Source organism: Melitaea cinxia, chromosome 9, assembly GCF_905220565.1.
Source record: "Melitaea cinxia chromosome 9, ilMelCinx1.1, whole genome shotgun sequence".
Taxonomy (NCBI): Eukaryota; Metazoa; Arthropoda; class Insecta; order Lepidoptera; family Nymphalidae; genus Melitaea; species Melitaea cinxia.
The window spans coordinates 6,552,628-6,568,520 of record NC_059402.1 but is presented as its reverse complement, the minus strand read 5'-3'; the positions used below and the strand labels follow the sequence as shown (position 1 = coordinate 6,568,520).

Here is a 15,893-nt window from a genome sequence, read left to right as displayed (position 1 = left end):
GCCAACTTCATGAACCTCTAATTTGTGAGTTATTCCATGCATCCGATCTTATATCACATCCGATCTTAGGCGAGCCAACTATATATGTCTATCTCTTATGGATATCCCACAATAACATTTTTTTATCATTTACTTTTTACGACAAATAATTGCTAATTTTCAAAGCGATTTTAACCAATACAGCATTAATCCTTATCTAATTAAATACCTTTAATACATTGTTGATTTAATATAGATCTATATGGCCCTTTACAGCATCTATACATATATTAAAATGGTAGGAAAGTCAAAACTGTACATTGAATATTTTTTTAAAAGAATACTTGGGGTATGATCTACAATCGACACCGAAGCAAAAAATATAGTTTTTAGAATTTTTGTCTGTTTGTCTGTATGTATGTGCGGGATAAACTCAAAAAGTACTGCATGGATTAACTTCAAATTTGGCATTTATAAGTATCAATTAATTATTAGAAAACCATTTTAAGTAGTCTGTTTTTTTTTTTTAAATATAAATTCAAACATTAAAATAAATTAAATAATTATCTGTATTTGCTGTTCAGTAAATAATAATGATATCAGTCTAAATAATTGATATTTATTTCAAACAGGTACGCTACATCGTATTATGTTCGCCATGCCAAGGATTTATAAACCAGATCCTCGTGGCAAGAAGTATAAAAGGTATCCTAAAGAATTGTTCTTCTGAGCGATGCAGAATTAAAGAAAACATTGTCAAATACATTTGTTGAGACAGCATCAACGAAAACCATTTCTGGGCGGCCCACTTATTATAGGTGTGATGATCATATATTAAATGCTCTGATGGATTCAGATTAAATAGGTAGTATAACAAGTTACCAATTTAATTTAAAACTATACCCCAAAAGTGAATTATATTGCTACTATAAACACAATGTTCCCAATTTTATTTTCAATTGTGATTTCTGATCTCATTTTATAGAAAACCTTAGATTAATTACCAAATATAGTTTTTTTTAGAATTTTATAGTTTGTTAGAATTAAACATTCTTATATTTTTGTTATTTGTAAAATTGCTTGTAAAATTATTAACTTGCTGCTCATGTTTATATTTCTAAATAAATGATAAAATATGAATAAATGTTCCTGAAAATACTTAATAGTTATATATATAATGTATATATACTGATTTATAAAATATATACATACATTTATGTTCTTTGTTCTTACTTATTCTTTCAATAAATAAATTAAAGTTGAATTTGACAGCCCGTGTTTTTTCTCTATTCACCCCCTCCCTCATGTCTTTTGACTTCAGTTTCCGGGTAAATAGAAACCACCTACTTTTTCTTCATTTACAAATAATAGACATGATTTCGCTAATTTTTGGGATTCATTTTTGGCATATTACAATACGACTCACGATTTCACAATGTTTTATTACTAAGCTTCTATACAAAATATGTAAGAAAATCAGTGTTGAAGTTGTGTCTATTCACCCCATTTTACGGTACCACCTTGGGACTTAAAAAGCCGACCGATTGCGGGATTTCCATCCAACTGCTGGCTTTGAAATACACAGGCCTGCGGTCACCAACCCGCTGCCCAGCGCGGTGACTATGGGCAACACACAATGAGTTCATTCCATTTTTGATGCGAACTTGTGGAGGCCTATAGCCAGCAGTGGACTGCGATAGACTGAAGTGATGATCAGCTTTGCACCCGTGTGAAGCCGGGGCAGGTCGCTAGTATGATTTACAGATTTAAAAATTGCGGTACGTTGCGGTATACGGTTTACGCGTTTACGGCGGTTCCGGCCGGCTTTTACTCATAAAGTTAACGCGTACGGGGCACGGGCAGTAATGAATAAATCAAAACTACTGGAACGATTTTAATCATTTTTTCAGTGAATGACATAGGCTATAATTATATTTTATACCCGTGCGAAGCCGGAGCGGGTCGCTAGTTTATATTATAAATCAGAAACAATGTCTATATATAGAATATCTATACATATAACAAAATGGTAGGAAAACTGTACATTGAATATTTTTTTAAAATAATACTTCGGGTGTGATCTACAAGCGATACCGAAGCCAAAAATATAGTTTTTAGAATTTTTGTCTGTTTTGTCTGTGTACGTCTGGGATAAACTCAAAAAGCACTGCATGGATTTACTTCAAATTTGGCACAAATAGGAGTAAGGAGTCGGGTCAACATATAGGCTACAAATTATCACACGATCACCTACGGGGAACGAGCAGTCAACCTTTATTTCTTTAACGCATTCTGTCACAACGTGTAATCTAACGACGCATATTTGAATGTTGTTGTTATTATGTCAATAACCATGTCATAAGCTAGCTTCACACTATAAATAGATTCTCGATTCTAAGAGGCGGATCGCTAGTAAAGAATATTATACAGAATCTATCTGAAATCATCCAAATTTTTATTTCCATTTCCATTAAATATAAAGTTCCAAACGTCCATAACATTTCTACCTTGAAACTGCAATTAACACTAGGTTTTGAAAAAAATAAATAAAAAAAATCAGGTAATTACTTTATTAAAAATATGTTTTTGATCAATCTGCTGTTGCATTTTAAATGACCAGGTCAAGAAGTTGAGGTTAATTAAACCAAAAATTTATTAATTATACCAACTTATTCGTATCTTATAATTAAGGTTGTCATTATACTATAACTAAATGGAGTTAAATTCGTATCACTTTATTTCTTTAACATATGCATCTAGTTCTGCATCTAGTTGTTCAGCCGTTGGAACTGGTCGCTTGCCTCGAGCTACTCCACCTCCACGGCCGCCGCGTCGTCCTCTTCCCCCACGGCCACCACCACCCTGTGGTCTATTTCCTCCACCTGTAAATTATTAATAATCATAATTACTTTATTAAAAACTAATTAAATGTTCCAATTAACAATTTAAAAAGTATTTGAAGTTTACTTTAAGTTGTTTTATGATTTTCTTTAACTAAGGGGACTAACTTCCCCTAAGATGTTAACCCCATTTTCTGTTGTGCCCTTTACCCCATGTGGTCTGGAAGATATCACTCTTTCTAAACTATTCGTACTAAGACACATTTGAATATCTTTTATGTAACTTTTTTTTTTATTTATTTTATTTCTTTTATTTCTTTAAATGGTTTATAATAAAAATTATTATTATTATCTATACATATATATAATTTTATTATATATAATTACAGTGTCCATTTGTAATATTTAAATAACCATCATCATCATCATCTTCCTGCCCTTATCCCACTTATGTAGGGTCGGCACAACATGTTTTCCATGTTGTAATGTGATTTGGCTTGTATATTTTACGACCGGCCGCCTGCCTGACATCAACCCTCCTTGGGAAATATTTAAATAACCACTTTTACTAAATACATATGTATGTATATGTATACACAGTATATATACCAAAATAATATTCTATCACTGGTAGATAGCTGATGTAATAAGGAGTAACTTAAGCTCAGTTTATTTTAAAACTTTGCAAACTGAACAATAACTTTTTTGTTTAATTCCACGCAGGCGAAATATCATTACTAGTGGTCGCCCAGTGGTCGAAATTCGACCATAATTAAAAATTTAAATAAAAACAAGCAAAAAATAATAATAATTAAGAACCTTTTTTTAAAACATTACAATTTGACTAGGCTTTGACAATCAACAAAAGGGTAGATATAATATGCGTGTGTGTGTCAAATAGATTATTTTTATTCGTAATATTTAAAAAAAATTTAGCATTCTGCACTCCTTCTCTATATGAAGTATAAGTGCACAAAATTTCATACCCATCTGTCCACGCATTTTTCGTAAAAAGGTGTACAAAGTTTTTGCTTCACATATTAATATAGATTAAATATTGTATTCATTATATTTTTTGTGTCATGTATTCACAATTGTGTCATTAAAGTAAACTTGGCTAAATAATATAATTATATAATTGATATTTTTATACTAGTTTTACAAAACAGCAAGTTCATGAGTTTTTTTATAGGTCTATAGGAGCAAGTCATTGAATTTCGAAAATAATTACTTACACCTACAAAATATGCAAGGCTCAGTCAATGTAATAATAAATATAAAGATATTTACCTCTATTTGAATTCCTTCTGACTGCTCCTCCACCAACAGGCCTTGTCCTATCTTCATTTCTGAATGTGTTTATTTCAGATGTAGCAAGTTGAATATTCATAGCACGCCCGTCAAGTGGCACCCCGTTGTATTGTTTCATCGCTTTTAATGCATCTGATCTTCTTTCAAAGACAACATCAGCAGTGCCTGTAAATTATACAAGAACATGTACATTTACATCTATATGTGGTGTACTTTCTAAGATTTGTGCAATTTTTTATAGCATTCTATAGGAAAATGAGTATTTTTTTGAAATAAGAATGTTATTTAAAATCTGTAAAATATAAACAACATTTAGCTTAAATAACACTGAAGGAAATATGAGAAATAGAGATAATTCATCATACATACCTAATGATCGGCCAGATCTATCATAGTGAACGGCAGCACTCTTTAAAATTCCAAATTCTGAAAATAGTTCTTGAATATCAGAGTCTGAAACTCCGAAATCCAAATTTGAAACTAAAAGTTTTGTTGGTCCTGTTGTGATGGGAGCACTTCGTTGTATCTTCCTATCATTGAAGTCATTGAACATGTCATGTTTCCATGTGCTGTTTACATCACCCTGAAATAGGTTGTCCTTCATAGATCATGCCAACTGCCCGCTGCAGCTTCTTTGAGCAAACACTCAAAATACTTAGCAAACTTAAGTTGTACATGTTCTATTACAATTCACAAAATTCATAAATTATGTGCTAAATACATTTAAAGTATTGTATGCATTGACAAAAATAATCAAATTTTGAAAGCAATTAACAAACATTTTATTATGTACTCATTATTAAAACCACTGACACTGCACTGTTTAAAATGTTGCACAAGAAAGTCATTAAATCCACAATCGATGTTGAAGACAACAGCTGTGGCTTAGTTTCGCATATGTTGATTATCATCACCCATGCAAATTGACAGCTACTCGAAGAAAGGCTTGTTTGCAAACAAGCCTTGCCCCCATCCGAAACATAATTAGTTGCAATATTGTTAAGTATCTTCACAAGTGTAGTCCTGGCTCGATGAAAGCTAATTGAAGACATTAAATCCGAGTCCAAAGAACAGAGCTTGAGTCCATTATAAGTGATAAAGATAACAAAAAATTGCCCCATATTTTCTGACAGAAAAATACAAATAGGAGTGGAAGAACCGACCGCCTTTAAGATACTTTTTCATTAATAATTAACTACACTGTCGCAATAAATTTCCTGTACTACTATATTTCATTGAAAAGAAATTGGCGCTAGATGCGTTGCACTTGCCGCGTCATTTCACCACGTTAATCCGCCATATTGCAAATTGTATAATCAACTTAATACTTTTATTCGATTTACCCTTGTGTAATTAGCTGGCTTGGATACGCCACCGCGGTTTCTTCCTCGTAAAACACCCCCTGCACGCGCATTACGAAAACCACCGCCAACTCCACCTCCTCCTCGATTAGATCTTTTGGGATCAAATTTTCTACCAGCTCCACCGCCTCCACTTCTTCCTTTCTTGTTTGCCTTTATTATATCATCTAATGCCATATCGATTCTGTCAGCCATATTTGGTCTAATTATAGTAATGAATGAAGGAAAATATACAAAACTTGACGACTATAAGCAATAGAACTAGTTGAATTAAAATTATAGATGGAACGCGGCCTTGTACACTTGAAATTGACTAAAAACAAAATGGAGTAATGCACAGATTACTATATGTGTAGCTATCTAGAGTAATAAACCATAGAGAATATGCATTAGTGATTGGTTCGATCCGTGGGTTCGATATTCTCTCATCGATTTTTCGGTTCGAACTTCGAATTACTTGTATAATTTTAAAATTGTTAATGTAAAAATAATTTAGTACAAAATATCGAATATCACAATATTATCCACAATATTTATTACTTTCATAAAATATTCAATTGGGACGTCAAAATATAATATAAGATATAAAAATTAAATAGGTAGCTATACTAGTTACCCACGCAAAGCTAACAAAGGACGCTGGAGAACTATAAAAATTTCAACAAAATCAGTGACAACAAGTAGGCGGTACCTTCTTGTTAGTTAATTAATTAATTAATTTTATTAATTTTGACATAAAATATATCACGCAAATTTGTATCATTTGGGACCCCTCCATCCCCCTTTGTCACGCTAAGTCACACGTTCAATGATTCCCTAACAAACATTACTCCGTAACAACCACATAAAGGAGTCAAATCCTTATCTCAGAAATAAAACGTAGTTTGTAGGAATAAAACAGAATTATATTTCGACACAACCTTCTCACAGCTCGGTACAAAGTAAAGTGAGTCGACATTGTTGCTGTCAGTTGACTCCGACATATCGAATGACCGACATTAATCATTTGATTGTTTGCAATGATTAGTCAATGTGACTAATCATTGCTTACAAAATGTTTTTAAAAAAAACTTAAGAATTATATATTAATTAAATTAACCTTACAGCTCGGCCATCCTTTGTAAGTGAGTCCTCTCACTTTTACGTGTAATAATCATATACCTTTTTAATTTAAATAATCCTTCGCAACACTTTATTTAACAAAATCACTCAAGAGAGCGAGAAAGAGAAAAAAAATTACACAAATAATAATAATATAAGTATGCATAGCAAGGAAAAAAGTAATAATAACAAAATAAAATACACTAATTAAATCTATACCTTAAATAAAATACCTTAATTAATCATAGTACAATTCTCGTCTGAAGTTCATAATTTAAAATACAAATATTTATCTATCTCTTATCACAAATCTCAAGTCTATATTTCTATTATCTTATTATCCTGCACAGTTTGTCACAATCTGCGGTCATCTGTGCGACACCATCATGGTGCCATTCTCAATCTGCACTGACCTCTGACAACTAGCTGTGCTTACAATAATAAAAAAAAAAGATCATAATCTCGCAATCATCTGTGCGACATCGGACTCGATGCCATTCTCAATCTGCACTGATTGCTCATAAAGTCTAAATAATAAAGTAATTCTCAGCAGTAACACACAATCTAACATCTCACCAAAAATAAGTATTAGAGTAAAAACTAATATAACGAATGAATACAAAATTAATTATTATGTTCACTCATCGGTTGCATCGGTATTGTTACCCTGCTCACTTTCAGTGTCACTGGAATAACCAGTAAAGTTCATCCAGGGATGAATTTTGTCTAAAGCGATAACGTTTTCATATCTTTTATTCCCTTTTCTCGTTAAGGGGGTATCTTCAACTAAAAACCGATCATTTGACAAAATTTTTAAAATTCTATAGGGCCCTTGAAATTTAGGGATCAGTTTTTTAGATTTTCCTATGTGGTCTTTATCGATAACGGTTCTTTCAATCCTAACAAGGTCACCTACCTTATAACTAGTTTGTCTTTTTCTATGTTTGTTAAATTGCTTTTGAGCGTATTCTTGTTGTTTCTCTATTTTATTTTTAGTATCTGATCTCAACTGCATCAGATCATCGCCAGTAACCCGCTCGTATGTTTCATCAATCACGTCAACCAACAGGTTTTCTGAGGCACTAACTAATTTACACCCAAATAATAATTCAGAGGGGCTTTTACCCGTGCTTTTATTGACCGTTGTATTAATTCCTAATTGTATATCACCGATGTATTCGTCCCATATGCTATCATTACCTCCATGACACTTTGTACTTAAGGCATCTGAGATAGTGCGGTTAAATCTTTCCACCTGCCCATTCGCTCTCGGGGTCGCTACGGCATTCAGTATATGTTTAATTTTAGTTTTGTCCATAAAATCTTTGAATTTTGCACTAGTGAAGCAAGAACCGCGATCTGTTATAAGGCGTGCAGGTAAGCCAAAAAAAACTAAAGTGCTGTTTAAATACCTTCATCGCGGTTGTAGTTTTTGTATCCTTAACAGCAGTTATATTAATAAACTTGGTAAATGCATCTATAATAACTAACAAGTACATGTTTCCCCTTTTTGAACGAATGAACGGCCCTAAATGATCCGCGTGAATGGTATGGAAGGGTTTTTCTAATTTTGGTATTGGGTGAAGCATTCCTTCCTTAGGGCCACCTGGTGCCTTGTGATGCGCACATTCCAGACACGAAGTCACGTACTTTTTAGTAAATTTACGCATTTTAGGAAACCAAAATGCACCTTTTAATCGGCTTAGCGTTTTCTCGTAGCCGAAATGACCAACGTCGTCGTGGTTCATGCGCAGCACCTGCCACCTACAGCCCCTTGGAACCACCCATCTCAATCCCTCATCTAAAATTCGATATACGCGACTACCTTTTAACTGATAATTTTTACGAACGTCTGCAACAAATTTAGTACTATCATCTTCTAGTATGTCCTTTATACGCCTTATCTCACTATCATCATCCTGTACGGTGGCGATCCAATCGCATATATCTACATGTAAAACATCAATTACGTGTTCGGAAATTTCATCACTAGGCTCAGCTACAGGACCACGACTCAAGGCATCTACGTGGCTCATTCGGGAGCCCGGTCTGTACTCAATTTCACAGTCGTACTCCTGAAGTTGAACCCACCAGCGAGAAATTCGGGGTATGACGTCTCTTTTGGTTAAAGTGGTACGAAGCGCATTACAGTCCGTCACTATCTTGAACTTCAAACCCAACAAATAAACACGAAAACGACTTAGAGAAGAAATAACCGCCAAAGTTTCTAACTCAAATGAGTGAAACTTCTGTTCATCCACTGACGTTTTGCGACTATAATAAGCCACAGGTCTAAGCAAACCATCAACACCCCTTTGCATTAGAATTCCAGCTACCCCAATTTTTGAAGCATCGGTGTGCAATTCTGTTTCTAATTTTGGATCGTATAAGGCTAAAATAGGGCGCTCTATCAATTTTGTCTTTAAGACTTTGAAAGCTTCTTCTTCCCTCTCAGTCCACCTCCACTCAAATTTAAATCTCATTAGGTCTGTTAGAGGGCGGGCTAGGAGAGCAAAATCTTTAACAAACCTACGGAAGAAACTTGCAAGACCTATAAATCGCCTAACGTCATGAACACTTTTTGGGGTTGGAAAGTTACTAATGGCCATGGTTTTGCGTGTACCTGGGCGAATACCATTACCACTAACGTGAAATCCTAAGAATTCTTGTTCGGTACAGAAAAAGTTACATTTTTTAAGTTTTAAGGTAAGTCCTGCATCATTCAAAATACTTAATACCTCTTCTAAGCGAGTGATACCTTCGTTGAACGACCGCGCCGGGATTAATACGTCATCCATATAAATGATGGTGTAATTGACTCTAGAAAGTATTTTATTCATCGCTCGTTGAAAAACCGAGGGTGCATTTGCCAATCCGAAGGGCATACGCTTAAATTGGTATTGCCCATCGGGTGTAACAAACGATGTCTTATCTTGTGAGTTTGCATCAACTGCGATCTGGTAATACCCAGAAGCGAGGTCTAAACTTATAAATAAAGAATTACCGGCTAATCGATCTAGCTGATCATCTATTAGGGGCATCGGGTAGTGTTCCTTTCGAGTTTTATTATTTAAGGCGCGATAATCGATGCAGAGTCTACTTTCACCAGTCTTTTTCTTTACTAAGAGAACCGGACTGGCGTAGGATGAGTTGGACTCGCATACAATATCCGCTTCAACCATCTCTTTAACCATACTCCGAACCTGTTCACGTTCCGGAAACGATAGTCTATATGGCCTATAGACCACTGGTTGACTGTCATTCAGTTCGATTTCCATCTTGACTATGGTAGTAAGTCCTAAATCATTCAAATTATCCGAAAAACATGTTTCGTATTTCTTAAGTAACTCTTTTAATCGTTTAACTTCAGTATCACTTAACTGTTTACCATAGTGAAATGAACTAGTAGTATCGACACTATCGAAATTTAATAGATTAACATTTAAGTAATTTTTAGTACAAACGACGCGAGTGATCAGTGCATTGTGTTTTAACGTAATTGGTCTTTTGGTAAAATTCTGTACCAGCAACGTACCCCTTCCGTTAACTAATTCGTACTCGCCAGGAAGCAAATAGAACTCGGACTGTGGTATACCGCGTAAAGAACCCCTTACGACTACTGCGCCCGAATAATTATCACTAGAGAAAACTGGTAACGGAAACATTCCTAGTGACGGAACCGTGACGTCATTTAATAATCGTAAATGTAGCTTGGTTAAATTGTCACGTGAAAATATTAAGGAATCAGTAGTTTTTGTTATAATGATTCCAGTCTTTTCAGTAAAGCTGTGCCCAATTAAGATTGGGTACTTAATAACATTATCGTCAACAATGTAAATCACGACGTCTTCTATAAGATCTTGAATATCAATGCTTACATTTGTAACGCCTAATGGTTGCACAATATTATTACCTATCCCCCTCATACATGGTAAGTTCTTATTTGACCAAGTAATACCCCTTTTAATAGCCTCACTATATTGGAGCAACGTACATTGACTACCTAGATCAATATAACCTTGAATTGTATCCCCGTTGATTTTAAGATTCAATAAATATTTAGAATCACTACAGTCATTTGTCACGATACGCATAACATCCTTGTCCTTACTTGTATCATTTTTATCTAAAGATCCTGTCGGTAATCTGGGGCAGTTTATAGTTAAGTGTCCCAGCCTATTGCAAACGTTACATTTTAATATCCTTTTTGTGCATTTAGTACTAAAGTGACCCGATTCATTGCAGTTATAACAAATGACTGGCGATTTATTTTGTGATTTTGACATTCTAGACTCGTTACTGCTCGCTATGCTCTTTAAATTATTATTAGACATTATATTAGTAGAATTACGTTTTTCGTTATTTACCTTTAATCTGTCTAATTCGCGAGACTGTTGTTTTATTGATTGAAAGTATTTTAAAACTTGCTCTGGTTCTTGGCATTTCGCCGCTTTTGCACCTAGCCTTAAGGATCGATCATCGATGCCATACAACAGACAATCAACAGCTCTCTTACCCTGTATTTCACAGCGGTTGAGTAAATTAATTTTTTTCATAATAATAAAGTTCTAAAGATTCGTTAAACCTGACACGTTTTGAAAGCATTTCTGTTAATAATTCGGCATAGTCGTCACTGCTAGGAAAGGAATCTTTCAATTTTACCTTCCATTCCGACCACGAAAATGACATAGTGGGGAGTGCCTGATACCAGGTTTTAGCAACACCTGACAATTTTGGTAAGGCATAATGAATAATTTGGTCATCGCCCCAATTATAAAGACTCGCACATTCATCCACCTTATTAATCCACATGTGGATAGTTTGACCCTTAATCATGGGGTCAAACTCAGGTATTACATTACCCAACATGGGAAATTTGTTACCCTGCGGTCGATTATTAGTCAAAGCCTCTACCAAAGTACTCAGAAAAGTTTGTGTGTCACTACTGAGAAAATTAGAATTACTTACATGAATGGGAGGAGTTTTACAGTCATTTCTCGCTACCGACCTCGTTCTACTAGCACGCTTGTCGCACGTACTGCTGCTACGCCTCCTGCTGCTACGCGGTCTGCTACTGCGACTTCTACTGCGCTGCGCACTGCTGCTGCGTTTTCTGCGGCCATGTTGTGACCTTCCACTGGCGGTCTCCCGAAAATCACGTATATGTCTTCTGCTGCTAACACTCCTTCTTTTGCGATTACGACTTCGCCGAAGAGAATCTTCATTTTCGTCACAAGATCTTGAAGGGCTAACCGTCCGCTGTCGTCGACGCTTCCGTACGCTCGACACAGTTCTACTTCGGTTTCGGCGCCGCTTTTGCCGTATTTTCTTTAGAGTCGGTGTTCTTCGTCGAGGGCGACTTCTTATTTCACCTTCATTGTTGCTCGAGACGTTCATATTCGAAACGAAATTAATAAATACGAATTTTCAATTGAGGGTAGAAAGAAAAAAATAGCACTTGTGTAAGCTACTTTCTCTTAATCTGCGATATTTCTTCGAAATCGTGGGCGTCCTTGATATATCCCACTTCTGAGATAAAGGAGTCAAATCCTTATCTCAGAAATAAAACGTAGTTTGTAGGAATAAAACAGAATTATATTTCGACACAACCTTCTCACAGCTCGGTACAAAGTAAAGTGAGTCGACATTGTTGCTGTCAGTTGACTCCGACATATCGAATGACCGACATTAATCATTTGATTGTTTGCAATGATTAGTCAATGTGACTAATCATTGCTTACAAAATGTTTTTAAAAAAAACTTAAGAATTATATATTAATTAAATTAACCTTACACACAGTCCACCCATCCTCCTAAAATATTTTTATTTTGAAAGTGTGGGTATCTATATTTATTTAGATAAATACATATTAGTATATAGGACGCTATCAGTGGGTGCTATTCTACTTCCGCGATTGCAAACAGAACGTATTCTGTAATAATTCAAAAACCAATAAAGAAAATTACAAATCTAATCTGTCTCTTTCATACATTGTACGAGCTTAATAATTTCGTTACCTATGTGGCTACCTACCACATCGAACCATTATTACTTAAGTAGTAATAGTAATTCAATGAGGCTACTACTATACTAACTTACCTGATACCGATACCTTTACCATTTAACCTTACCGATACCTTTACCATTTAACCTTACCGATACCTTTACCTTAAAAATACCTTCACCATTCATAACCTCAAACCATTACCATTACCAAGAAACATTGACGTGTACGTGAAACAGGAAGTACATAGCTCTGAAAAGAGCTGTTTTAATGTTCGTGAAACAAGATTGTTAGCTCTGAAAAGAACTGTTTTGAAGCACACCATGCAAGCGGATACACCAGCAATTACATGCACAGAAGTCTTCGAGCTAACTTGCACGTATTCTTCATGATGATCTTCACGAAGTACAATCACGCCGCCGCCGAGTGAAGTACACGTCAGAGATCCGTTCGCCGCGCCGATCGCCGCCGAAAAGGGCGAGACGCGGGAACGTATGATCTATTTATAGATATCGCTCCGCGCTACCGTGCCTCCGACTCGCGACGAAGCGCATGAGTAATCGACAGCGGCACGCGCGGAGAAAGAGATAGCCACGTGCGGAAAAGAGACGCAAGGCTTACTAATAAAGATCTCTGATTGGTTATACAACTTCTTTACTATTGATATACTTAGTTTTTTATTGCTAATAATTTTATATAAATATTACCATTTTTTTGTTTAAATATATTCGATCGACACCTTCTGAGAAGACTTTCATTTCGACACAACAATAGTCCCTAAACCTATAACGTTAAGAGTAGCAATTATTGTATTATATAGGTAGCCTAAACTATTTACCTTAAGGGAATACTTTTCCTAACAAAAGATAGAACACATAAATAATTACTTTATGTGTAAATATGAGCTTAAAATTCGTTTAAATAAAAAAAGTTTTAACCTTCCCCTGTAAAATTGCATCTATTGCAATTACGCGCCCTTTACCCGTAGCAGAATCGCGGATTTGCACTATCCCCGACGATGTATACTTTAGTAGATTTAAAAGGTATCGAAAGCAGTTAACATAGAGTAGAATAAACATTAAAAGGAAAAGGAATTGTTTCGAACATGAGGTACCGCCATCTATTGACAGTTATTCCAAAGTAATGAAACGTGTTGTGTTGTTCCAAAAAGTAGATGTCAGTAGTGTAAACGGAATTAAAGCTGTCAAAATAAAATATTTTAACTGTGACAGTGTGACCCATAGATTATACACTTATATACTGGTATAGATACGCCACTCAGAAATTAAAATTGATGTATCACGACCTCCCCCACTAACAGATGGCGTGCACATACAATTTTATTTCTATAATAATACTACAGGTGGCGCTGTTTATTTATTTTTTACCAGATTGATTATTATTTAAATAATATACTGTATGTACTTTTCACACTTTTTCCACTTATTTATTAATACAAACAGTTCGTATTAATAAATTGGTGGAAATAGTGTAAAAAGTATTTCATATTTATCATCAACTTTTATCAAAAAGTAACAAGTATGTACATTAAGAATATTTTCTATTTTTTTTGTGTTAAGTATTAAAAATTTGATTTCAAATTAATTCTATTTTACCTAATATTAACAGATAATCGAGGGTTTAAAAATAAAACACCAGTACCATATAGAATTTATAAAACTGTTGTTTATTTTCATCTTTTATTATAATAATCGGATGCTTGTTTTTTAACATGATCATTCCTATCAAAATTTCAAAATTTTCATTGGTTTAACTTCTCTGTATGAGGATATTCCCATTTGGGAAAGCGATGTAAGGGTCCTGAAAATTTTTAATACTCTTAAAATATTGCTTTATACATAAAAGTGATACTAAAGAGACATAATAATGAATTCTAAATGCAATGAAAGGAATAAAAAGAGTTAATTATTACTTCTATTTTATTAAGGGTGTGATTTAAACAGTTTGCAAAGTATTTGTATCATTGTTAGCAAAAAAATATTACTGATTAGCTAGTACAATTGGGCAACAACATATAGTCAGCAAATATTTCTAAATCCGTCTGCAATTTGTATTGTCTCTGAACAGTTATAGTTTTTTTTTTTTGTGGCTGAATATATGTAAAAGCAGCAATGAGTGACCCATGTGCTGGTAATATAAGCCTTTAAGATAATTATGCCTACTGAAATAGTATGCCAAAAAATACCTAACTGCAAAATTAAATTAGAAAAACAAAAATTCGAAAGAAAGGGATCCCTATTTAGTAATATTGGGATAGTGTCATATATATAGCTTTATTTTCCACCCACTTTTAACGAAGACTGCTGATTTTGAAAAAAAAAACGTAATCTATTTTTATTGCTAACCAAAATTTAAATATGAATGCCAATCAATCTTGCTCCGACAAATAATTATTTTGCAGTATGACTGTTTTTTTTTTTTGTAGATACATAATAAGACAAGCTGCTTGCTTATGTTTGAATTACTAACTATTATTATGATATTATAAGGAAAAAAATTTTGCAGCCTCATTTTATTATTACTGAAAAAATCCTTGTATGCTTGCCAAATGATTTATAGGCTGTTTTTCTTGCTAACCAAATTTTAAAATGGCATACAAATTAATTACTTCTTTTATAATTTTTTTTACTAAGTCGAATAGAGAAGAAAAGAGTAATCTTGGTATAATACTTAATGTCTAAATACTGCTTTGAAACGTTTCTTTAAATAATTTGAATACTCACCATCAATATCACATTTGAAATAACATTTTAATTCAGCTGATTTCGGCATTTTAAAATACTTAATCAAAATTGCAAAAATTGTAATCCGTGTAATAAAGAGCCAAGTTAACAGTCATGCAATCAGTCCGGGGTCCAAATAACAATCCAGGTGATGTCGTAACACGTAGAAGATCAAAAAGTCCGTAAACAAGCCAAAACGTAGGGAATAACACAATAAAATTAAAATCACAACGAACACTGAACAAACACAAATAAACGAGTGATTCAAAATTCAAATATGGCCGACTAATGCACGATGGGCCTCAATAATATTGCCACGGCAAAAAATATTGGAGATAAATTAAAATATACTTATATTTTATAATATATTTTTTTATACCTATGAATCGTACAAAACATGTTTGATTGATTATTTAAATTAATTATATTTGCAAAAATTCTAGACTCTACTGCCGCTACTGCCATCTATTTTTGGCACATTAATCTATCACCCCGAACTCACCCTCCTCCTTTAAAAGATGGCGTTAGTTTGTATGAATATTTTTGAATTAC

The 15,893-nt window shown here is 34.1% G+C and overlaps 1 protein-coding gene and 1 long non-coding RNA gene across 3 annotated transcripts; both read right to left on the bottom strand.

The window, feature by feature from the left end:
- Positions 1-2,534: 2,534 nt before the first annotated feature.
- LOC123656736 (THO complex subunit 4) lies at positions 2,535-5,843 on the bottom strand. Of its 2 annotated transcripts, none has more exons than XM_045592395.1 (4): positions 5,474-5,843; positions 4,500-4,728; positions 4,110-4,295; positions 2,535-2,861 (listed from the first exon to the last, which is right to left on the bottom strand). In XM_045592395.1, the coding sequence occupies exons 1-4, from the start codon at positions 5,684-5,686 to the stop codon at positions 2,710-2,712; spliced, it is 780 nt and encodes a 259-aa protein (XP_045448351.1). In that variant the 5' UTR covers positions 5,687-5,843; the 3' UTR covers positions 2,535-2,709. The 2 variants fall into 2 exon arrangements, with proteins under 2 accessions (XP_045448351.1, XP_045448352.1); XM_045592396.1 differs by having other exon boundaries at positions 4,500-4,713; positions 5,474-5,842.
- Positions 5,844-14,263: 8,420 nt separating this feature from the next.
- Positions 14,264-15,731, bottom strand: LOC123656310. Its single transcript, XR_006743516.1, has 2 exons — positions 15,342-15,731; positions 14,264-14,418 (listed from the first exon to the last, which is right to left on the bottom strand). It is a non-coding gene; the product is annotated as an uncharacterized LOC123656310 (long non-coding RNA).
- Between the last annotated feature and the right edge of the window lie 162 nt (positions 15,732-15,893).

Bases quoted from the DNA above. Each gene is read 5' to 3' on its own strand.
- LOC123656736 (XM_045592395.1), bottom strand. From the start codon at position 5,686: ATGGCTGACAGAATCGATATGGCATTAGATGATATAATAAAGGCAAAC. The intron at 4,296-4,499 runs GTATGTATGATG...TATAATTTACAG, and splicing joins TAGATCTGGCCGATCATTAG to GCACTGCTGATGTTGTCTTT. The intron at 2,862-4,109 runs GTAAATATCTTT...AATAATTTACAG, and splicing joins CAGAAGGAATTCAAATAGAG to GTGGAGGAAATAGACCACAG.